Below are 24,233 nucleotides of genomic sequence, written 5' to 3' on the forward strand. Positions count from 1 at the left end.
AAAGTTGGGCTATTATCACTTTGAATTGAACACGAGCCGTTACCCGAATGTTTGGCGATGCATGAAAATCGCGTACGTCGCATTGTCACGTGACTCTTGGTGCAAAGTAGTGATGTGATGTTGCATCACGGTGTCAGCAACATTAATAAATCTGCCGTAAAATCCCGAGAGATGCCCCACCCTTGAAAGATAACCCGCCCCCTGTTTTCGACATGATTTGCTATTTTTTTTTTAAAACTCCGAAAGATAGCCCATTTCTGGTAGTTGCAGGGCCCTGGTCAATGGTGACCTTAGCAGAAATGGTGTTACTTAGCCACTGTGGGAGATAAGCGAACATTGTTCACTGGAAAGGATAGTCATCTTTAGTTCATCGCTCCTCCCTGCGATTACAAGTTTCGCAGGTCATAGAACCTAAAACGAGCATCTTTTCAACTTGTTTTGATTGCACACCGAAAGGTTGCCCTATACTTATTTTCAACCGATTTGATTTAGATTTTTGGTTGGCTCTCTCTCGGGATATTATGGTAGTGACGTTCTCAATTTAAATTGACTTGATGATCACAGTGAATCTTGCGACATCATGTGGTTACGTGATGTGGCATTACTTGACAGCATGTGACTATGTGACAGATGATTGACCATAGTGCCAATATAGGTACTCGGGCCACTTCCGGCCGCCATGACAGGGAGCCGAGAACACTTCTGGTTCGGGTTTTGTTTGCATGCTTTTAAAGGGCAACATCACCGTTATGTTTTGTGTGTTCTGCAATTAAATCGCAGCTATGTTTTGTGTTTCTCACATCCACTGGCTTCTTGGACTGCTGCAATGCTTTGCAGTTGACTGGGCAACTTTGCTGTGGCAGATTTCTGTGAAATACAAGATGCCGCGGCCGTCAAGCACGAACAGTCCCTGGCACAAACAGTCCCTGGCACAAACAGTCCCTGGCACAAACAGTCCCTGGCACAAACAGTCCCTGTCATGCGTGCGTCGAAATCAAAGAGGCACACATCCGACTTTTTTGGACAGCAAAAATACTTGATTGAACGAATCACACTTGAGTTCTTATGTAACTAAGGATTGATTGAAAGGTTACTTAATATTCGCCCAAATATAACTTTTTATTTTAGCAATGCAGGTTTTCATTAAACAGACCAACTTGGTACTGCATGAAATATTTAGTACATAAAATAATAATTTTATCATCTTTTTTTATATCTTATAGCGGAATTACTTGCCAACATTAATTTTTGTGTGCACGCAAGCTTGTGAACAGACGGTTTATGTGAGACTTCTGAACAAACTCCAACAAAAACCCACAAACAAAACAACAACAAAACCCATACATTTTGAAAGTTTGTTCAGCAGAGGACTTCAGAATGGGAGTGATCTTTTCACATGGAACCAAACCTGGGGTTCGGTTTCACGTCAATTTCAAAATATGATAGCCAGAATTATTTTTTTTTTCAACACGCAATTAAGCGTTTGTTTGTGACACAATGAAAGCAAGACATGAAGCACAAACCACTGGTACCATCCTTTGCGCCTGGGTTCTAGGATCCAAAATAGCCTTTTGACGTCTGTGTCTACACCTGTATCCACGTGAATATCATTCGCGTGAACGCCGCTGTAGGTCGGTCAACGTCGACCTACCGCGGTGATACTTGTCGTCGAAAAAGCACCGCTCGCTTTTTCCCGGGCACGATTGAGCACGAGCGGCACAATCCTTCGCACCCTCCTTCAACTACGTCCGACAAGCACAGCGTAGTTTCGCTTTGGCCAGCTCATACACTCACAATGGCAGCGCGGCACAGTTGATGAAGTGATGTTCTCACACTTCGTTGAATGTCTCATGTCTACAGAAGTTTCCACTGGACCGTCACATAGGGCCGCGGAGGCCGAATAAAACAAGATGCGGTGCGTTTTCTTGGTGCTGTATGGTCCAGAAACACACTGCAATCTATCTTACGTCAAGTTTGCAGCGTACCTTTTTTTTTTTTTTTCCATCAAGAAAAACTTAAAAAGACGCGCTGCTCATCTTTGCTTATTGAAATATATACTAAAAGCTAGTCAACCACGTTATCTAGGCCACAGGAAGTTCTGTCATTTCTTGTTTATGTTGACCGTGAAATACCATGTATAAAAATGCCAAGAAAACCCAGAATTTCTCATACATTTCAATTCTGTATATGACGATTTGATCAATACATAAAAATACAGCTGCCTTCTTTGAATTCCCAGGTATTCATTTTGTAGTACTAACAATAAAGAAGGAAAAAAAAAAAGTGTGTTGAACCTTTTTGAATTGGTTACCAGTATTCTTTTTTTCCGGTTTAGCTAAAAATAACGGCTCGGTTCCCGATCGTCACCCTGGTGCTTATGACTAATTCCTTTTTTTTTTTTTAATCTTGCCGTTGCATTTTGGAACCTCGCCCTCCCCATATTTCTCATATATTTCGCATATAAAAAGTTCTCATGCACGGGCACACATTAAGAATACCTGCTTTCTTGGTGCACGAAGAATATTTCATCAATCACATAATCTGTCATTCACAAAATCAGTTGTTATCTCCACAGAAGCTCATGGAGGCAATAAATGTGCTCGGCAAGCAAAACGAAACACTGCCTAAAAATAACCCCAGCTGGTTCAACCAGCTACCACAATCAAAACTAAAATCCAATGAATGAATGTCATCTGTTCATTGCATAAGCACGAGAATCGAGAATAAGATGATGTTTTTGGTGTCCTCGTCGGCGTGCGACGAAGACACCACCATGCCTGGTGCGATCGCTCATTCTGGAGCTTTAGTCACGTGAAAAATCACTTCTCGCAGAAAAGCTAAAACCGAAACCGAAGCTCAAAGTAGAGTTCCTCCGAAACATCCTAGATGGCCCCACATTTTTAAAAACGGCGTTGAACGCATTGAGTGAGGGGTTTGAAATCTGTCTATGAAATTGAACGTTTTGAGATAGTTGTTCACAACTTAAAACAGTCTTACTGGCATTGACAAAAGCAACTACATAGAATTACCTCAATGTGTTTCAAATCATGTAGATCACTCAAGAAAGATGAGGGAAATTTTTTGTTGAACAGATTATAAGAAATTTCCCTTTTCCACGTGCAATTACTGAATGGAATTTGTTGCCCAAGTCTGTTTATATTCATCACGACGTGGGACCACCTATATCAGGAACTGGCCTTGATTTTTAATGTTATTTTTGCTCAGTGTTTATGTATTTTCGTTATTGACAGTCGCTGCTGTATATTCCAGTACCCTATTTGTTTTTGCTCTTGAGCATTTCTTATATATGGGCTGTACCTGTTATAATGCCCAAGCTTCGGCTCTGCAGGTTTTTTTTTTTTTCAGTAAATAAATAAAATGAATAGGCACAGTGCAGTAAGGAATGTAGCGTTTGCTATAGTGTGGAAAATATGGTATCCCTTTTTCAGCTTGAAAGTTTGCACCGTGGTGTCAATTGTAACCATGCTCTGTTTGTGCCCCACAGCTGTCCGGAGTTGACATCTCGATACCACTACAGCATACCCATCGTGCAGGGGTTTGTGACGTTTTTTGTACTTGTCAACTTCTCACTGGCCACATTCATGGACCCCGGCATCATCCCAAAAGGTAAGCACACATGCACAAACTTTGCAGCCTGTGGAACATTTCAAACATTTTTAGTGGAAGACAGTAGATATTGGTTGAGACTATGAGCCGAAGCCAATCCAAGTTGTGCTGGAAATGGAAATGTCACATTGTTAGTTTCGGTTGTACAGGCAGATGCATGGTTCAAAGGACTTGGTAAGTGTTCGCATTACCGTAGAATACTGCACATCTGCCCAGTCCACATTAAGCGCCCATTACCAAATTTGTAAGATCTGAGGAAATATGCGCAGTACACTTATATGTAAAATTGATGACCGGACAAGCGCCCATCTCCCATTCTCGCGATTATTTCTAAATTTCGAGTGGCCGCTTGCCCGGTATTTTACGGTATGTCTTTTAGGGCCCTATTACTTGAAATCCAAGCATTGTTCTTGTGTGTGGTCCGCTTCCCAATGTAGAGCATGTTCAGGGTCAGAGTTCCGACAAGAGCATCGCATATTTGAGGAGGAGGAAGTGGCAAAGCGTTGTGAGGCGTGTTTCGTTCATGCCGAGAGCCTGTGAACTAATTGAAAAGGACATCTCTCCAAGGTTGCACCCCTGCGACCTGGCGGGGACCAAGCTCATTCTGCTTAAAGGGCCCATGAAACGATTTTTGGGTTGGGAGAAATCATTTTAGATTGGGATTTTACTAATAACACATCGTTCAGTGGGCCAAAAGAAAAAGGTAGAAAGTCAAAAGCCTGACTTTCAGTGCGAAAATTTTAAAACACAGCGGACTATTTCGTACCTCCTCCCCTTCGTAACCTCTCTGCCTTTTCACTGTGATACATCCGCGGTCTCAAAAGCGCGTCATCGGGTCCAAACTGACGTCACACGAAACCGGACCTCATTTAGTCCCCTCACCCCTAAGCTGACATTGTGGTGGAAGCTACACGCTTGCCGGACCAATCAGCCGCCTCCGTTTCATCACCTGACTTCATTCTCTGCAGCCACATTTGCCACGCTCACGTGGCAAAAGTGTGGCTAGCCAAGGAGCACGAAGCTTCCACAGCACTGTCAGCTTAGGGGTGAACAAGGTAGGGAAAGAAACTTTTGTCCGAGTTTTGAGCGACGGGCTAATCTTCTAGGGGGACAATGGCTCTCTCCGAGCGAGGGGGGCCTCGCTTTTTTTCGTCTTCTTGAACTGTTTGTTGGAATGCGCGATTTATGAGTTGAGGAGGAAAGCGAAACAGGAAAAAGTTTGAAAAGCGTTTCATGACCCCTTTAAAGGGGACCTGCGGAGCTTTCTGCGATTGTCTGTTTATGTTGTTATATTGCGTAGTAGGTGCAACCTAATATGTATACAAAGTTTTAGATTACAAAACCGTTTATTAAGCAGATCGCAGAAGAAATATATCGGGACTATTTTCTCTTGGAAGACAATCCCCCATTCCCTGCCCATCGCTAAAACTTGACCAATGGAAATGCTGCATCCCGCGGTGAATGCGAACGTTATTATTGCAACACTTTTTAAGCTTGTTGTAAATTAGAGTTCGAGAAAAATGTAAACTGATTGTGGTATGGGAAACATAGTCCGCAATTATCGCTGCAAAACCAGCGAACTATGTTTTCTCCCCGCAAGGTTGTTGCTAGGGGGTGATGCGTCGGCGCGTCGGCTCGTCTGCTTCTCGGGCTGTCTGCAGGTGTGCGTTTGCGGGACACGTGTTCCTTCTTCCCGTGGATCCCGACTCCGAAGCCAGCTTTGCGATCCTTCCACGTCAACAAGTCAATATTTTCCTTGTCATCTGTGGAATGCGACTGCGTATTGCAGTAGCAGCGCGACGGTGCGGTGCAGCGAACGAAGACTGCCGAGCACAAAGTCCGGGCTCCTTGACGACGGTCCGCGCGTGTTGGAGAGATCCCTCCGCGGGTCGGCGGTTGGGCACGTTGGTGACGCGCAGTGACGCCGGAATTCTTCGCTTGCTATTGGCTGACACGTAAAGAGATGCCCCTCCCGTTTTCCGGGGTCATCTTAGAAAGGGGGGCGTGCCGGGGACTTTGATAGCAATTTTAATAGGGAAATCCGCCGCGCATGACCGTAATTTTATGATTTTTAGGATCCTTAGGGCCTGTAGATTGAGTTACCGCCGTAAATAGACCATCGCAGAACGCTCCGGAGGGCCCCTTTAACTTTAATTGTTTCATGTTCCCACCTTCCTGCAATGCTCTCATTGCAAATTCGGGTTTGAACTCATTTTTACATCAAAATGAGGTATGTACAGCAGGGGAGCTGTACTGTTTTTTACACTCTGTAGGATAGGTTGTCTTATGCGATTCACATACATCCCAAAATTATCGCAGTTCGGCACGAGAGACAAAGCCCCTGCTTGCCGCCTATGCTTTCAGCTCCCTATAAATAGTGCAATAAAACAATCCCCTGCAAGTAAACCCTATGCCCGGCAAAGGAGATAACAAATTGTTAATGTTGCAAATTTGCCGTGCCCTTGAACCTCGCTCATATTATTGTGGGTACCTCATTCGATGCAGGAGGTACAGTCCCAAACTAAAGAAACGCGAACGACGGGGCGACAGCTTCTCGCCCTTGTTGCATCACTCGACGGTCATCAGTAAAAGCTCTCGTAGAGCCTGTGCTTTGAGAGTAGTGACGGTGTCAGAAGGTTGGCCCTTTCGGTAGATGAAATATGCGCCCATTTGCTTCGGTCTTCGACCACATTTGGTGCTAATCGCGAAGTCGACAATGCGGCACTCGCGTTTCAAATACCTTGCATTGACACAGAAAAAAACCGAGATTAGCCTTGGCTTGATATTACTGTTATATTGCAATTTGCGTAGCGATGTGCGAACGATAAACGGTTATTTTAGTGTCATCACGGGACATCCAGAATGCCCGTGCCGCATTGTCAACACGGCAAAGGTGCGGCGATCGACGCCGCATGTTGCAGTAAAATGCACCAAATCGGCGAAAATCCTACTAACTGATAGGGTTGGTCCTTTGGCGTCATCACTACTTTTAAAACGCATCGCAGGCTGCGAGAGATCTTCCGCTGATGAGCGTTCGGTAGTGTGGCGAGCGCAAGAGGCTGTCGCTTTATTGTTTTTTTGTTTTGGACTCTATAGTCTCCTCTGATATGAAGGGGCCACTCTGAGCACATGGCCAAGTTGGTGGATGAAGGGGGGCGCTGCTCGCGCTTTGGCTAATCCTATGTTGCTCCGAGGGAAGGGAAAGTGCTCTGTCAGTGCACACCGCTTCAGTTTGGCTGCATTATCAAGTTTCGTTCCACTCTGAGAGCCGTGGAACTGTCCACAACACACGCTGCACCCTCCAGCCACTGTCTCGGCCACGTGCTCGAGTGGGTTTTTCGTATTGGTGAAGACTGTGCCTAATTGTGTAGAAACAACTGTAACGAAAACATATTGTGGTTACCAGAAGGATACCAGAGTGAATATTTTTTTTTCCCAGATAAGTGCACCGTATGGACCTGTGCACTGTGCAGAGGTAAAATGCACATAATATAAAAGCGTTAGAAAAGGGGAACCATCAACAGGAAAATAGCCATCAGTTTGCCTAGTAGCTGTTCATCGTCATTTTTTTATTTGTTACACTGTATCATTATTTCATACTGTACAGAAAATTCAGAAGACTTTAACTTGTTCTCACAATTTTCATCATCTGTTTCTAGGTTCTTTGCATGTTTTAAACAATTTACTTGGACATAAACTGGGAGGGTATATTTCTGTTTAATGGAATGGTACATTAGGGTCAGAATATATGCCTACTGTGCAAAGGACGGAAGTTATTTACCTGTTCTCTGCAGTAGGTGTAACTGATGTGATGCTGCCCTACCACTGCTAAAGCTAAGACTCTTTCTCCTTTTGTTTCCCCTATAGAAAGTCATTGCAAACGCCTCCCACCAAATGGTGTAAAAGTGATCGAGGATCTTGTTCGTCAATGTGGGTTTTCTTCACAGATTCATTATCTGTTCACCTCATGTTCGTCTTCATTGTGGAAAGTCTGCGTGCAGCTCTGTCCATGTCCTCCTGGCTTAAAGTCAGCTGCCTAACGAACTCCCTTATTATGAGGTGTGAGAACAAGACTAGGTGATATATTATGTCTTCATCTGCAAGCAGTAAGATGTTGCCTAATAGGGAGTTATATAAATACCAGGATAACATCTGTGAAATGTTTGTTAGATCATGGTTGGGCAAGAAGCAGCAGATGGTCATACATGAGGGGTCAACAAATCGATTAGGCAGGAACTATGCCCACATTTCTTTATGAAATTGGGAAGGCTATGAGCCTGAAACTATAAATTGTCTGCGCACTAATCTCACGACTCACATTTGAGCATAGCATAATGTGTAACTGTCTTTAAAATAATTGGTAGATTTTTTTTTTTTTTCAATGCAGGTTGAAGTAGGGTGACCACCTTCCTGATAATGAAATGCGGGACACGCTGATCGGGGGAGGGGGGGCCAGTGTCATTACAGTTGCAGCATCTAAGAAGGATACATTAGAGGACATGTATTACCACGCACACCACGAAATGTGGCTGAAAGCATATTTTACGCCTGTTCACTGTATTGCGGCCATTAAGCTGAAATAATTTTCACACCCAGTGATGTATATATATATATATATATATTTTTTTTTTTTAAATTTTAATGACAAGTAAGGTATTGAATGTGTCTAACTATAAAACATCAAAATTGACTGCAACCGAGCTCAATGTATCAAAAGTAAAGTAGAAACTGTAAACCTTCTTTTGGCTTATTGTTGCCTGTCTATATACTCTTACCAACATACTCTTACTCAAATTTAGAGCCCAATGTTTTTTGCTTTTTTTTTTAACTTGGGTTTGGGCGAGTCGGCCCGCAAAGTTAAAAGCGTGAACAAAACGAGGACAATAAATACACAAAGACAACAGGACAGGCGCTAACTTTTCACTAAAAAATAGTTCACATCAACCCTTTCGCATTGACACAGTTTGATTTGAAAATAATTACAATAATTTATATTTCATATTTTGGCTAGCAATCTTCTCTTGCAGTACTTTTGGGGGAGGAGCACAACAGCACATGCGCGTCTATCTCCTGCAAGAACAACAGTCGCTTCCCGCAATGCTAGGGTAGTAAATAGCGCCCCATCACAATTCGCACGATTACCAGCGGCCTCCACGCTTCCCCGCGCCCCTTTGTTCGGCAGCGCCATGAGATAAATTCTGAATTTTACGACAACGTGAAATGCGGGACATTTTGAACTTTTTTGGAATATCTTGCGGGACGCAGGCCGTCAATGTGGGACAGTCCCGCGAGTCGCAGGATGGGTGGTCACCCTAGGTTGAAGCAACATTTGCGCAATAGAAGAGAGCCCATATTGTCTAAGCATATATTTTAGCTTACCTTAAAAATAAAGAAGTTTGTTTGACAACAGCTTCTCAGTAAGTTATTTATATACTTGAAGCGGTTAGGACACAACAAAGCTAAAATGTGAGATAACCATATACGTTGCCCCCATCTTGCTCGCTGGAAGTGTACTTGGGCGCGTCATAATCTGATTACGACACCTTTGTAACCCAGTTTTGATGCGCCCAAGCACACCCCAAGTGAGCAAGATGGCAGCGCCCGGAAGCCGTATTTGCAAGCTTGCATGCTGCTGGGGCCCATTCTGTGCTCCTATATTCCTGCTAAATTTGTTTTGAATATGGCGCAATAGGTTCGTGGATAAATCGATTTATATAAGTGCTATTAATGCTAAGTAGCCTATGAGCATTCCATTTCAAGAATAGTCTACCCCTGTGGCGTAGCAACCGGAAGGGCTGGGGGGGTCTTGGGCCCTGGGTACCAGACGTTCCAGTCACGTGGGCACCCGGCCCCCCGCCCGCTTTACTGGTTGGTTGCGATCTCTGGGAGTAAGGGGGAGGTTGGCTACGAAAGACATAAGGGTTCGGAAGGCCTAGTTACGCTACTGGTCAACCCATTTAATTTTCGTGTCCCGACCCAGTTAAGGTATTGTGTTTAGGCTTCTCGCTAATTGCATGTTATTAAAAGCAGGGGAAAAGTACAGCAATTGAAGACGAGACCGAATCTTACTGATGGGATCTGACTAACCGTTCGTCAATTGTTTTAGTATGTTTGTTGCATTGTTGCTGGAACAAAAGAAAGTTTTGCCAACACTACAACTCAATCAAAGGATGTCCATTAAATGTTTCCAAAGCAGACTAATTCATTTGGTGACTCGCTGGTCTAGATAAATTTAAGCACTACACACCTTGTGACAATATTTGTTAAAAAAAAAAAATGAAGTGATTGTATGTAATATCTACAAAACACTACAGAAACCATTTTTCTGTCTAACTTAGACTATGAACTTTATTATTTCATTGCATTTTTATAATTTAACCTGAAAGAGTACAACATTGTTTTAGTTTTCATTGGTGACAGTGTGGTGGTCATTCCTTTTAATGCTAGTTCAATCTTACAAATAATGCTTCAGAAATTTTAGTGCAATAAGCCAACTGCTTACTTTTTTTAATATTTGACATTACAAGCTTGTTAACTATGAAGCATTTAAGGCTTATTGAAACACTGCTCTGCCATTCTTTCTGCAATCAGTTATTTTCATTGGCACCATTTGGCCAACACTGTTCTTTTAACCGCCATATTTTTTTCCTTTTTACAAGCTCTCGGCCACGCTTAATTGTTTATATATTTTCACTAGGAGAGTATCATCCGACACGCTGTAAGAGCAATAATGAATTCTTTTTAGATTGTAAAACTGATCGAGAAAAAGCTACAAGCCTTGCTTAACGAAACGCAGGCCTACAACTTTTTAAAAATTCCCATGAGCAAGGAGGAAGGCATTCGCAGAAATCTGTAATCCTAATCTTGAGACACCTGTAAAGGCAGGATGCGTTCGGTCACAGTAGTAAACTTCTGTCAACATTTTACTATGAAACTAAAAAAAAAAAAAATTCTCATCTTTTTGTTGAAATTTTCTATTTAAAACTGAGAGGAATGGCATTTCCTGATATAAAATTTTTGTACCGCATCGTGCTTAGAAGTTGCTTCCTCGGGGCCCTTCTTCGCCGAGCAAGTCGTGTTTCGTTGGTGCCTCCGCAAAAGCAACGAGAACTAGTGCTGCCGGGGCAACCTATTTCCAACATGGCGGGGCCCCCTTTGCAGACAAGCCGTACAAGGAGAAGGACGACGACTTCCGGTTCCCGTTGTACAAGAATGTGGAGATAAACGGCATCACGGTGCGCATGAAGTGGTGCACCACGTGCCAGTTCTACCGTCCCCCCCGTTGTTCGCACTGCAGCGTCTGCAACAGCTGCATTGAGGTGGGCACTGCGCCGCGCCATACTCGTCGCAAACTATGTCCCGTCGAAACGGTGATGCAGTTTGCGACGGAATCGTCTTGACCAGTTGGACAAATTGTTGCATGCCCTTAATCTGCGGGAGTGTGAATATGCTTAAGATTTTTGCACCCTGCCATCCGCCGGGAGGTCAGTGCTGATTTGAAAAGTTGTGCAGCTAGTTTGTCTCTGCCCAACGTTCTAAATCTCGCAACTCTTCCAAGAGGTCTCAGAGTGGTGGGAGATTTAATGCGATTCCCTCGTCTTTATTGACCATAACTGTACATGTTTTGTCCGATGCTTACGGCATGGTGCCAGTGACAGTTATAGAGACATTCATTTTCCTGCATTCGCTAGCACCTGGCAAGTATACTAAGTTTCCTCGAATATTATGTGTCCTTCCTCAGGGGCAACGTGTTTCATGTGGGGAAAAGCAAGTGTTCCTTATTGTTAAACTTGTAATTGAAGCATGCAGTCATGTTAGGAAAGCTGCCCAAGTCACCACCACCTGGTGGTGACTTGAGCAGTGTTTCAATAAAGTCGACTAGCGCGGGTGGAGTGTTTTGTAACATCTTGAGCACTTGTTTGGTCAAGGGATTGGGGTTGCAGCGTACGCTTTCCATGCAGACGTTTGACCATCACTGCCCCTGGGTGAACAACTGCATTGGCCGGAGGAACTACCGCTACTTCTTTCTCTTCCTCATCTTCCTGAGCACGCACATGATATCCATCTTTGCCTTTAGCCTGGTCTACGTCCTGGACAACAGCCAGCGCCTCAACAGCCACCACTGCATCATTACGTATCCTTTACTGGCAGCTTCTCACTTGGCTGCTTGCCAAGTCTCTCGCGAAAGCGTTGTGGGTGGAAGTTTTCCTCGGCCGTCCTCTCTGCCACACTCGCCAGGTCCACGGATTGGTGGTTGGGGCTGGCTTGCACATTTCTGTCTGACTGTGACCGAGTGCGCTGCATTCTTTTGGGACCACTGGTGACGAGAGGACCCGCCAGAGATCAGTGGAACATGCTGGCACACTGGCACCATCTGTCAAGGGGCCCTGGAATTGTGTATACTGTAATTTCCGGTATATAAGTCGCAGGTTTTTGGTCAATATCCGTCTTTGCATTTTATAGACCTTTCCCAGGAACACTCAGCCCCAGGGACAAGGAAACCTTTTTCTTTCGAGCCCGCTTACTGGGTTTGAGGCTAGTCTCTTACTGGCATCCCTGCTAAAGTTTACCGAGTGGACTGTTGATTTCAGACACTGCTGGCAACTCTAAACTCACTTTTTCCCACTGTTTTTTTTTAATGGTGCGTGTATTTTTCCGGGGACATTGAGAAAGCATATTGCCGCATTTGCAACAAAAAGCAAACTAAACTATTTTTCTTGTGTACACGCAAGACGGAACAAATGCGACTGGAATGTTTGTTTTATTTTATGACAAGTTTTGATGGCGCTGCCCGCTTAGCCGTGTCAACCAACGAAGTGCTTAGCTGTCGAAAATGACAACAGAATATAGTCGAAAGGTATGCATATTTCACGGCCACAAATAATGTTTTTATCGAAGTGTCATGTCAAGATTGGGACATAAACTTTAGCGAGCGTTAACATTCAAGCAATATATTGTACATAACGTAGCACACGGTGCAGCGATATCAAAAAAGGAATTAATTGAGAAAGATCTCATATAACATGGCACCACAGTGTCGGCGACAGTCACATCTTGACGATCAGGAAGAATCCAAGAGGACCTCGTTTTGGGGAGAGCTTCCTCTTCACAACACCAGCAGCAAAGCAAACGAATGGACACGACTGATTTGTGCACCACGCCAACCCGAAAAGCTATTTTTGGTGATGACTGAGAAGGACTCTATGCAGATTATCTCCGGGAGAAAGAAGAAGAGTCGTCATTGTTTGCAAAATCATGCCAAGGGCCGTTTGACAGTTGGGGGTCTTTCGACGTTCTTTCCTTCCTTAGTTTCCCATGAATGTCAGCAGAAACACTTAAATGGCGGGCACTTTCACAGTGGAAGAGGACACAAAAAGGATACACAGTATGCACAAGGAAAATAATGTGGAAGCTTCCAGGAGAGACTGAAAGACTGCAAAACATTGGTGGAGAATCTTGCCGAGCAGGTTTCAACAGTCGAAGAGAGTTCCAGAAAATTTTTTGCTGACAGGGGGTGTGAGTCGCACCAGCTGCATCATCATCAGTAACATGGCGGCGGTTTACATGCATTTTAATGAGCATAGACCTCAATTGTGCTAGTTTGCTGGGGGGTTATAATCTCGTCCGATTTGTTTTCAAGAATAATAAAACTGGCTCCCAATTGCCCATATATTGCGATCCAGTATATATATACATGCCTATTGAGGCAGACAATTTATATACAAACTTTTACAACAGAGCTGTTAAGGGCTAGTTTCCCCAGTATCGTGTCCGCGGGCAAACAAATGTCGACACAAAACTCCGAACAGCTACCGCCATCCATGAGTAACGGCTGCAACCAGACAACCGGCTTGCCAGTTTTCTGGGTGCCGCTGTCGCTCATAGAGGGCGGCAATCTTTCCAGCCTTTCCACTCTGGTTTTCAGCAGTGGAAAGGCTGAATTTCTCCAGGCGTCACCCTAGAAGTCATGCTCAAAGTCGTCCTAAAAGTTGTCCTTAAGGTCGTGCTAGATGTCATTCTTGAGGTCGTTCTGGACGTCGTCCTTGAGGTTGTCCGAGAGGTTGTCGTTGAGGTCGTCCTAGAAGTCATCCTAGGCGTCGTCCTCGAGGTCGTCCTCGACGTCAACTTAAAAGTCGTCCTTGAGGTCGTCTTAGACGTCCTCGAGGTCATTCAAGAAGTCGTTCTTGAGGTCATCCTAGACGTCGTCCTAGGCGTCGTCCTCTAGGCGTCATCCTCGAGGTTGTCCTAGAAGTCATCCTAGGCATTGTCTTTGAGGTCGTCAATAGATGTCGTCCTCTAGGCACCGTCCTAGACGTCGTAAAGATAACAGCTTCGCTGGTCTTCCATCTTCACGTAAAGTAAAAGGGCCCTACATTTTTTTTTTGGTGATAATGTTTGTTTATAAAGCGGTATGACTTATAAACCATAAAATATAGTAACTAGACTGAAGGTTTGACTGTATTTATGAGATCGAACCTTCACACTATTTATGAGAAATAGTCGCTCATAACTAGGATTCCAGGTTTTTGGATAAATCCGGCAAAATCCGAATAACACCTGCCGGTGTAACTTTCGTCAATTCTGATTTAACCGAACAACTCAAAATTTCGATGTTACGACAGTGAAAAAAAAACAACAGAATTACAGTATTCAACAAATAAGCTTAGTCACAGCACAGGGTTAGTGGTCCTGAGGGGAGCCCTCTTCCGTTTCCCTAACAATCTTTGTGTTACGTCTACAATGACCGACATACAGCCACTTAGTAGTTCCCGAGGCACCGCTGAGAACGCACGTAGCCTTCCGTCCCAAGGACTTTACACCTATATCCGGAGCAAGAGAAAGCGGGTGACCTGAGCTGCCGGCATGGCACGTATAGCAGCGCATGTCACATTAGCAGGTTTTCCCGTTGGTTCGTAGTAGAACAATAAAGCAATTCGTACTCAGCCACCGACTCGTTGAGTAGTTCCTCGCGCACCAAGAGCTAACCGGCCCCCAAGCATAACATTTGGACTGTTGACAAAATGGAGTTCACCGTTTATCTTGTGTAGTTCTGTTTGGGACAACGGGTCATTGTAATTTTGGGTCACGAAACAAGCGCCTGCTCTAGTTTTCAATTTGAACTTCATAGAGGAAGGTAGGGTTGTGTTTTTATAACAGCAAAAACTTTGATCATGGGAGTTAGGGGGAGTGCCAAGGATCCCATCTCACCACTCCGCTCCGCGCAGCCACAAGGGGGAGTGGTGGAACGAGACAGGAAGAAAACAAGCTTTCCAGAGACTGCGTTGGCGATTTCAGTCATTTTAAAGTAGCGACGTTTATTAAGACAACACCAGTTCACAAGTTTCGTTGGGGGCAGTCAATATCGCAGACGGCAAAAGCGTAATTGCCCAATCTAGCCGAAGAGATGTCATTTTATACTGTCGAGTTCTTAATTTAAGGCATGTTTGTGTCCCGATGATACTTTTTTTATATGAAATTTGGAAAAATTGGACACATGGCATAATTTAACTCCGAATTTCGGAGAATCGGGAATTTATCGTAAAGGAACTCTGACAAACTCCCAACTTTCAGCAAAGGACAAGCTTCGAAATATACCATCCGAATTTCACAAGAATGAACTCCGAAAACACGAAATCCTACTTGTAACATTGTCAAGAAGTATTTCAAGCGCACGGTGAAAGAATGTTGCATAAAGAATTGGGAAGTAAATGCGGATTAGAAGTGCTCTTGTACTAGCCAAGAGACGGTGGCGGCGTATTTCCTCGTCGCAAGCATTCCCGAGAGATCGGAATGCACTTGGTCGCAGTTGTATGCAAATGTGCGAACTAGCCTCGGGTGGCGTGTTTGTTAGAAGCCCTTTCTGAGGGAATGGCGTACCAGAGTGTTCTCCTTGATCCGTGTGCCTCCAGAATGGTCATCATAGTTATCTGCACCATCCTGTTCATCCCCATCTTGGGCCTCACGGGATTTCATGTAGTCCTAGTCTCCCGGGGCCGAACCACAAACGAGCAGGTGGGTGTCCTCTCGACTCTCGGGTCGAATAGTTGTTGATTTCCGATTGCCTTTCTTTGGCCTTGTTTATCTTACCAATGCCTGCTTCTGTAACCACCCCTGCAGGGACCTAGAATACTGGCTATGCAGCGTTATTTGGACGAGTTGATAGAAGTAATCTTTCCAAGCGGTCTGCGTCTATATTTTGGTGGTAGTAGTATGTTCATACTTAATTCTCGCTCTAGTCGTCACCTAACCATACCAGGGCTTGAAAACATGAAATGTTTTGTTTGGTACTGCTGCGGCACTGCTGGGATCTCATGCATTGCATTAGTTTCCCTCACTATTGCAGGTGCTTTGGGGCGCATTCTGGAGCAGACATACTTACTCGTCGGGGGATTTTCGCGAAATTCGACACACTTCCGAAGGATGTAATGCGATGTAAGATCAAAAATAATTTCGGAGGTCTTTTTACTGATCTTTCCTGTACGAGAATGTGTGTTTACTTTGGTTTGTAAAAAAGACTCTCGCAGGCCTTGCGAGAAGTATTTTCTCCAATTTCCCATATACAGTAAACTCTAGTTAATTCGACCTCGACGGGACATTGAAATTTGGTCGAATTATCCGAATGATCGAATTAAAAAAAGGACAGAAAAACGGTTAAAATTAAACTTCCTTTTAATGTCCAAAGTACTCGCGGATGGTCTGATGCCGTCTGCGCTTAAAACGCGTGTCCAAAAGCATGCTTCGGAGAGCAGCGTAACTAAATGTCACGTCCCCGGAAAATCGCGCACTACCAAAAAAAAAATTAATAAATTAATTTAAAAAAGAAATAAAACGAAAAAAGTAAGTTTTACGAGTCGACTTTGGCGCCGAGCCATTTTCCAGAGCCAAAATCGGCTCGGCGCTAAAAAAAAGGAAAAGAGAATTGGCGTTTTTTGACACGCAAGGTGGACCGCACACGATGCTACAGACTACAGAGAAGCGCTTTGAGAGGAGCGCGCGCTGAGAAAGCTTCGAGCAGACTTTGGCGTCGAGGGGCCAGACCATAGGCGACAAAGAAAAACTACTAGAACAACAACAAAAAAAAGAAAAGAACTTACGCTTTTCCGTGCGCAAGATGGAGCGTACACCATGCTACAGAAAAACGCTTTGAGAGCGCGCGCTGGCTCGTGCGTGCTCGACCACGTGATAGCATTTCGCTTTGCTATAGTCCATTTCAAGTTCATCTCAGCGGCGTAGAAGAGCAGGCGCATATTTGCGCACGTTTGGCTTTGCAGCAAAGTGCCTGTGTTTTGTCGTACGTTGGTGGTTTTTCTGCCGTGGTGCCGTGCAATGTGAGCCCACGCACATTCGCTCGGGACGAATTATCCGATGCGGAGTCTTCCAGAGTTTAAACTATCAAACTTTTCCTCCCATAGAAATGTTTGCGCGCTGGCCGGGACTTTTGAACACGATCGAATTAAACGAAGAGTCGAATTAACCGAGGTTGAACTAACGAAAGTTTACTGTACCCTCGAAGATCTGCCCCGTGGAGCGAGAATCAAAATTTTATAAAAGCATAGTTTTATAAGAAAGCAGGGGTGAAGTTTTGGTAATTTCAGGGAGTACACGAAATGATGAGCAGTTTTAAAAGGGGCGATACGGTATTCCACACGTACGGTGTCCTTGCAGCTCGCATTTAACAATTTTTGGAAAGAAACATTGCCTGCCATAGTCTATTTCTCTTTGTGTGGGAACGAAGCCGAAGCTACAAGCACAACTGTCTGCCCCGAACAGCGCTTGCACTGCACGACCGTGCGCACTTGGCTGGGACGCCGAAGGTCCAGAGCTCACTCTTGTAACTTCTGCCACGCTTGCATTTAAAATCAAACAAAGCACTATACCAATGTGTCCCTAATCAAAAGCATGCGACAAGGTTGCTTTTGAAACGGCGTTCTCGGTTTCAGGTGGCGCTGCTTCAACAAGCAGCGAATAGACATTGTCTTAGCTTTTAATGTTTTGAGCTCACCGCACCACTTTCTTTGGTCAGGTGACTGGCAAGTTTCGGGGTGGCTACAACCCTTTCTCCAGGGGCTGCTGGAACAACATCTGCTATGCCATATGTGGACCCCAGTACCCAAGGTGGACCAGTCTCTCTCTTTTGTTTCTTTCACTTCGTTTCTCGGACGTCTCTGTGTGGGGAACTGGCTTTTCAAAGGGCAACTCTGGTCGATATTTTTTATTTGGGGTTACGACTGTTTTCAGCTGAAGTGCGTCCTTGGATTACAAGGTGTAATCTTTTTGTTCAATATTGTATGTAGTTTTAGAAATATCACGTCTCAAATTTCGGTTTCGGGCGTCTGGCAAAACCGAAACTATCTGCTAGAGGGATGGCAACACTGATCATCAGTCGTATGGCCGCGACGTGTCGTCGCAAGGGTGCTGCACTAGTGTTCCTTGACTAAAAGTTAACTCGTTGGCCGCCCGCTAAATAAAGCACAGCTGGTTGCATCTTTAAAATTGGTCTTGATGGAATATGCGGCTTCAGTTCGATGTAATATTTCGGCTGGGATCATATTTTGTGCCACTAAAGCGATGCCAGTCATTTATTTTGGTTTGGTTTTTGACCGGAGTTGCCCTTTGAGGCACGTTGCTTTCATGGGCTGATCTCTGGATCTATGGCATCAGAAAGTTTGTTGTTGCAAAAGAGTGACAACGCAATAATCTTTGCCCCATTGTCGGTACGGGTCTCGTGATGTCGTGATTGTGTAATCCCTATAGTAAGTTATAGCTATGCGGTAGGTGTCGTGTTACCTGCTCAAGTGCTTGGCATCTTAACGTTACCTATGGTTTACTCAAGGTGTTGTGTAATGTCGCTGTTACATTGTGGCGTCAGGCGATGCTGTCACATCATGTGACATCAGTGTTGCCTGACACCATAACCCCCAATGTTGCATGACATGACACCACAATGTGACACCATACATGCTGATAACATTGGGACATGCTGATAACATTGCATGACATCCAACATTACGAAACACTCTACACATTCTTAATTTTTTTTTTTTTTTTTAAATCGGGGAACACTGATAATTGTTTGCCAGTGTCTAGAACATGACCATTTTCATTTGAGAATCAGTTTTTGACAAGTCCGTCTATGAACACTTGGGAAAGGCGGCTCTTTTTCGGTCGACGCGACAACTGTACCTCGCAGGTTTTACAACTCCTCTGGCTTGTGCCGCAGCAAATGGTACACTCTATGCATTTCTGTGGGATGAGTACGAGAGATGTGTTTCCCCTTCTAAATGGGCCTAAATCTTTGCTGTGTTGACTTTTACTTTGGCAGACCTCTGCCTGCAATTTTAGGTGCTGCCCTAGTTTTCTCTGTGCATCATGATTTGTGCTTTTCTTCTCCACACATGCCATCCACTGAATGAAATTGGACTGCATCACCACTGTGTATATTTTTCTGTTCCTTTTCTCCAAATGCGTAGCTACGCTGGACGCAAGAAGAGGGTGAAGAAAGCAATAGCCACCCCTCCTTGTTCCAACGTCTTGAAGAAGAACGACAACCAGGTGAAGATTTACACGGACAACAACACGTCCAACGTGCGCAGTCCCGTGGGCAACGCCTACAACAAGGTGAGGTCGCCTGTTCCAAACGCCCGAAATTGTCTGTCACTGCCCCCACACCCACAGTATGATGGAGGCACACCGCACATGGACTGTCGCACATTTTGACAATAAGTTTGCAGTTTTTTGTGTGCATCACTTGCTACCAGCACCAGCCGTTACTGCGGTCGGAAATGTCTTACCTTTTGGTTTATCGTCTTTATTTCATTCTCCGCCTCGGTGACATGTCTATCAGTTGTTCTGTCTGGGTGTGGATGGTGTTCTTGTTTACATTATTCCAGGGGGTGCTTCGGGGGTACTGCAACGGGCGTAAGGACTTGCAGATTCAAAAAGAGGCGAGCATCTTGGTTGTTCGGAATGCTAGGAGGAGCTCTAAATGTGACAGAGTATCGCGGAGCTAAGAACTTCGGAGTTGTGGTTCAGCGAAGAAAAATGTTAGAGAATGTTTTGAGTTGTGAAATAGAATTAATTATTTTTCAGCTAGAGGTATTTATGCTTAATTTGTTTCTTGTGGAATATAGGATATATAGAATTCTGTGTTTTCCGAGTTTATTTTTTTGCAAAATTTGGAGACTGTTTTTTGGTGTTTATTTCTCACTGGAAATTGAGGATTTATCAGGGTTTATTCCTCTTAGATTTCTAATTCTCCGAAGTTTGCAGTTTGAAACTCTTGTATCAGTTTTTTAAACTAATAATGTCCGGACAACAATGTGCACTAAATTCATAAAGAAATCACTAGTGTCGAAAGATATATCTGCAGCTGCATTGACATTGGCACTCTTGCTTCTAACTGTCCAGTGACAAATCTTGAATACAAGTGTTACTATTACTTCAATAAACGTCAGTATTTTGAAATAGCCAAGCTCCTGGATGCATAAAATCTTCAGGTGCCCTTCCTATTTTATAAAATCAACAGGTTCACATCTTTCACTGAAACACATACAAACACAACCCCCCTCCCTCCCTCTGAGAAGCACAAATATTATGGTCCAAACTGGATACTGGAACAGTGACTTTTGCCCAAGTCCAGAAGTAGTACATCAGCCCATCGCATGAACAAATCTTAACAAGACAAATAAGAAACTAAAAAAAAAAAAAGAACTGAATTAGCTATTTTTTAAGACCACTAACCCTGTGCTCTGACAAACCGCATTCATAAAATAGTTTTTTTTTTCTTTTTCTTTTTTTGCTGTTAATATTGAAATGTGGTGTTTTCCGGACTTTATTGGAAAACACGGAACCCTACTTATATCCTAGGATACAAGAGGGGAAACTTATGAGTATTATTGCTCTCGCATATTATGTGACATTTGGCTTTATGAAGCTTTGAAAGAGCACAGCCTCCTCTGTGACTGGTGGAAGGAAATGGAGTGTATCTCCATTGAAGTTTTTTATGCGCCACTAAAGGAATGTTTGTGTTGAGATCAGATCAGAAAACTGCGGCCACGTGGGAAGGGAGTAACGGCAGTCTCTCTCTAAAGTTGGGATGTTACAGGCAGTGCTGACATTGGGGAAGTATGTTTGCAGTGCTCTTTTGCAGCCTCACTCAGTCCAGCCTCTTTTTAACACCTTCCTTTTGCCTCTCTCTCTCTCTTTCTCTCTCTCTCTCTCTTAAGATTTATAATATCACGCCTGTCTGATTGGACACACTGTTCCTCAGGTCAGCATTATACATTGTGATATTTGTAACCAGGAGGCTTGGCTTTTTTCTTTCTTCTGTCGATCTGTGGTTGCTGCCTGTCGTTGCACCGCTAGACGCTTGCTCGTACGCAGCTCTGTTGCAGCTTGCTGGCACTGGCTTGGTGGCACTGGCTCGGTAGTAACCTTCCCTTACGCATCTTGCCATTGGGTCTTGGGTCCTGTTGTTCAACCTTGACGCCTTCGTGGTTGTCTAAAGGAGTTCCCTGTCACTTGCTGTAGCGTCGTTGTGATGCCTGTATGCGGGTTTCACCACTGGTTTCTGGTGGATGTGGAACCACTTGCGTGAAGAGGATAATGGTCTTGGTGTTACGAGTGAGGGCGAAAATTTCTACGAAAGTGCCTTTGTGCCGTGTTTGTTCTGGGTGCATTGCTTGCATGTGTGTACAGAGCCCTACACTGTTAGCTCGAATGAGCAGCAGCCGGTTTTTTTTTTTCCTGTTTTTATTTTAGAATTGAGAGGCTGTTATGGGAACCACTAGCATGGTGTAAAGTGCTTGTCTAGAGAACCAAACTAATTGCTAAACATTGATGCTCTTTAATACCCTGTATGAGCAAGGTACAAAGCAGTGCGGAAATCTTGCTTATACTACTTGTGTTTCGCAGCGTATCTGTAGCATACTAAGGCTATCTCGAGTTGCGGTCAGCTAATTCTAGTTGTGCTTTGCAGACCTTGCAGACCAGAAGTCTGATTAAAATCTGTATAAGAGACTTTCAGTCAGCTTTTTAAATTGTGCACTGGGACTTGAAGAAATATTTTTAGTGGCGCGGGAGATTTAGCCTGTTTGGCGTAAATATGCTGGTGCAATAAGTGAGTAGTAAACAGGCGAGCACTAAATTGTCACTTGTTTTTGTTGACACATGCATTAGAGAAGGTGTCACAGCCTTGCCATTATTTGAAACTAGAATTATTCTTTTTACTGTAACACTTATGTTCCATTATTTGTTTTGAGGAGGTGCAAATGCTTCCATGGAGCTTGAATTCGAGTTCAAATTTCTAATATTGTTAAAAACATCCTTTTTTTTTTACTGCACTGCTTTGATCTTGAAGGTTGCCTGTGAAGTGGTTAGGTGGTTCCAGGCCAATTCTAAAGTCCTAATGGTTCTCGTACTGTTTTGTGTTTGAACCAGGGTGTAAGATAGACAGGTCGGGAAACGGCCCATAGAAGTCTACCGCCGTGCCGTGACCGGATTGTGTACTCGTCTGCTTGCGGGTACCCCCGATTTGCGGCAGATGGCGCTGCGGCGAGAGGAAAAAAATCTGAATCGGATTTGCATGGAACTCTATGGGGGAGTGCAGAAAATAAAATGAGAGCACAACAGTCCTCTACTGAAAATCCACGAGAAACCATCTCCGTCAGTTTAGCCGGTCGCCAAAGGTCGCCCACCCGGAGTGAAAGTTCGCGATGCTCCACATAGATGGCGCCACAGAAAAAGAGAAAACCGAGGAGACACAATCCGGTCGTTCATTTGGCTCTCGTTTCCCCACCCGTCTATCTTACACCCTGGTTTGAACACAATGTCTTCCTTTTTGTAGGTAAAACTCTCATATCAGATTTGGAGTATGTACATCTGGTTAGTGCTTTCTTAGGGGTTTTGTTTTGGTTTGGGTGGAGTTGATTGTTCAAAGAAGTGAGGGGTTCATTCACTACGAGCAGTTGGAACAAATGGTTAACCCACTTTTTTGGACCATCTGGGTTCACCACGTACAGCTGTGAAAGGAAAAGTATAAGTGTGCTATGCATCGGCGTTGAGGACATCATTGGAAAAAGGATGCGGGTGGACGAAATAAACCTTGTGGCGGAGTTTAAGGCGTTTTCGATCTCCTCCGCTGTGTGCTCTTCTTTTTACAGCAGTCCCAGGTTTTATTTAGTACCATAATAGGAAGGAGTATTTGGCCTTCATTGGGCATCCAGCCCAATGTCGAACTAGGTAAAAGAGATTGAATCGAATAGGGCTTTGTCATTCTGGGCTTCTACAATGCAACCCGTTAATAACAAAGAGCATGGGGCACTACAATTCGTTCGTTATCTCAAGTAGTTCGATATGGCAGTAATTGTGCACAGCAAACTTCCGCGACAAGTTCGTTATACTCAGTACACGTCTTCAAGGTAAACAAAACAAAAAAAAAAACAAAAAAACAAAAAAACGCATCTCCACGTTGATTGGGGCGAAGCTCTGGTGGTGCTTGTCTGCTTAGACGCTGAGCCGCAGCATGCTGAGCCTTTCGTTCGTTTTCATCCGTGTCACGCTGCGGTCAAATGCTGAAATGCGTATATAACCATGTTCCATACCACACATTCTCTTTCTGACATGGATGAAAACGAACGAAAGGCTCGGCATGCTGCGGCTCACCGTCTACGCAGACAAGCACCGCCAGAGCTTCGCCCCAATCAACATCATTCACCATGTGGATATGCGGTTGTTTTCTTTTTTCCCTACACGAGTTTAGTGAGCACGAGAGCGCGTGAGCTCACGAGCAGGAGCATTTGCACCCGACGGCGGACGGACATACGGACATGGCTAGCCTTTAAGGAGCTTCGCCCCTAAAAACTCGTGTCACTTATCGCTTATGAAATCAATTTATTGAAAACAAAAAACTATGCACAGCATGCAATTATCTTAGCTCGAGATTTCACCCTGCCGGCGTCCACTAGAACGGTATTCCCCTGCAAGAAACTGCACGAACAACTTCGAGTCCACTTCCCTCGACACTGGAGCGGTAGTGGCGAAGCACATCCACCACGTTTCGTGAAGCATCGAACGAGGTGGCTCTTAGTCTTTCGGGATCGTCGGCTTCCTCGCAGTTGATCAATCTCCAACTCTGCCGACGCGCAACTTTTTGAGGAACCGTTTCACTTCACGCTTTCGGTACCCTTGTTTAAATGCACGGACAATCCCTCAGTTGAGGGGTCGGAGCAGAGCCGTGGCATTAAGCGGCGAAAAGCATGACTCAATGTTGTTGAGGGAGACACCACAGTGATGTGCTGAGCGTTTCTCTAGGAGCAAGCAAACCTGTTCTTCGTCCCAGTCCCACAACCGCTTTTTAAACAATGTCCTCGTCATCCACGCCTTCCTATTCAAAGTGTATGGCACGGGCGGGGGGCTGTACTCTCGTAGACATCTGGGCGACTCAAACCTTCCGACGACAAGCGGGCCAAGTTTCGACGAGCGGTCTACGTTGGTCATCGGCAGTGCGGTGATGCGACTCTCGCTTGTCTTGCCGCCGTGGCAGTTCTCGTTCTGGTGCACTGAGGTCTGATTCGGACGGAGTTGCCTATACAAAGCAGTCTCGTCTG

General features: G+C 44.5%; 1 protein-coding gene across 1 annotated transcript in view; it reads left to right on the forward strand.

Moving 5' to 3' along the window:
• Positions 1-24,233, forward strand: part of LOC120846753 (palmitoyltransferase ZDHHC8B-like) — a 47,093-nt gene that overhangs the window by 18,078 nt on the left and 4,782 nt on the right. Inside the window, 6 exon segments of the mRNA XM_040218622.3 lie at positions 3,506-3,627; positions 10,789-10,946; positions 11,589-11,761; positions 15,537-15,639; positions 17,651-17,742; positions 19,098-19,245. Of these exon segments, the coding sequence (XP_040074556.1) occupies positions 3,506-3,627; positions 10,789-10,946; positions 11,589-11,761; positions 15,537-15,639; positions 17,651-17,742; positions 19,098-19,245 (796 nt within the window).

Source organism: Ixodes scapularis, unplaced genomic scaffold, assembly GCF_016920785.2.
Source record: "Ixodes scapularis isolate PalLabHiFi unplaced genomic scaffold, ASM1692078v2 PGA_scaffold1__304_contigs__length_218370807, whole genome shotgun sequence".
Lineage (NCBI taxonomy): Eukaryota > Metazoa > Arthropoda > Arachnida > Ixodida > Ixodidae > Ixodes > Ixodes scapularis.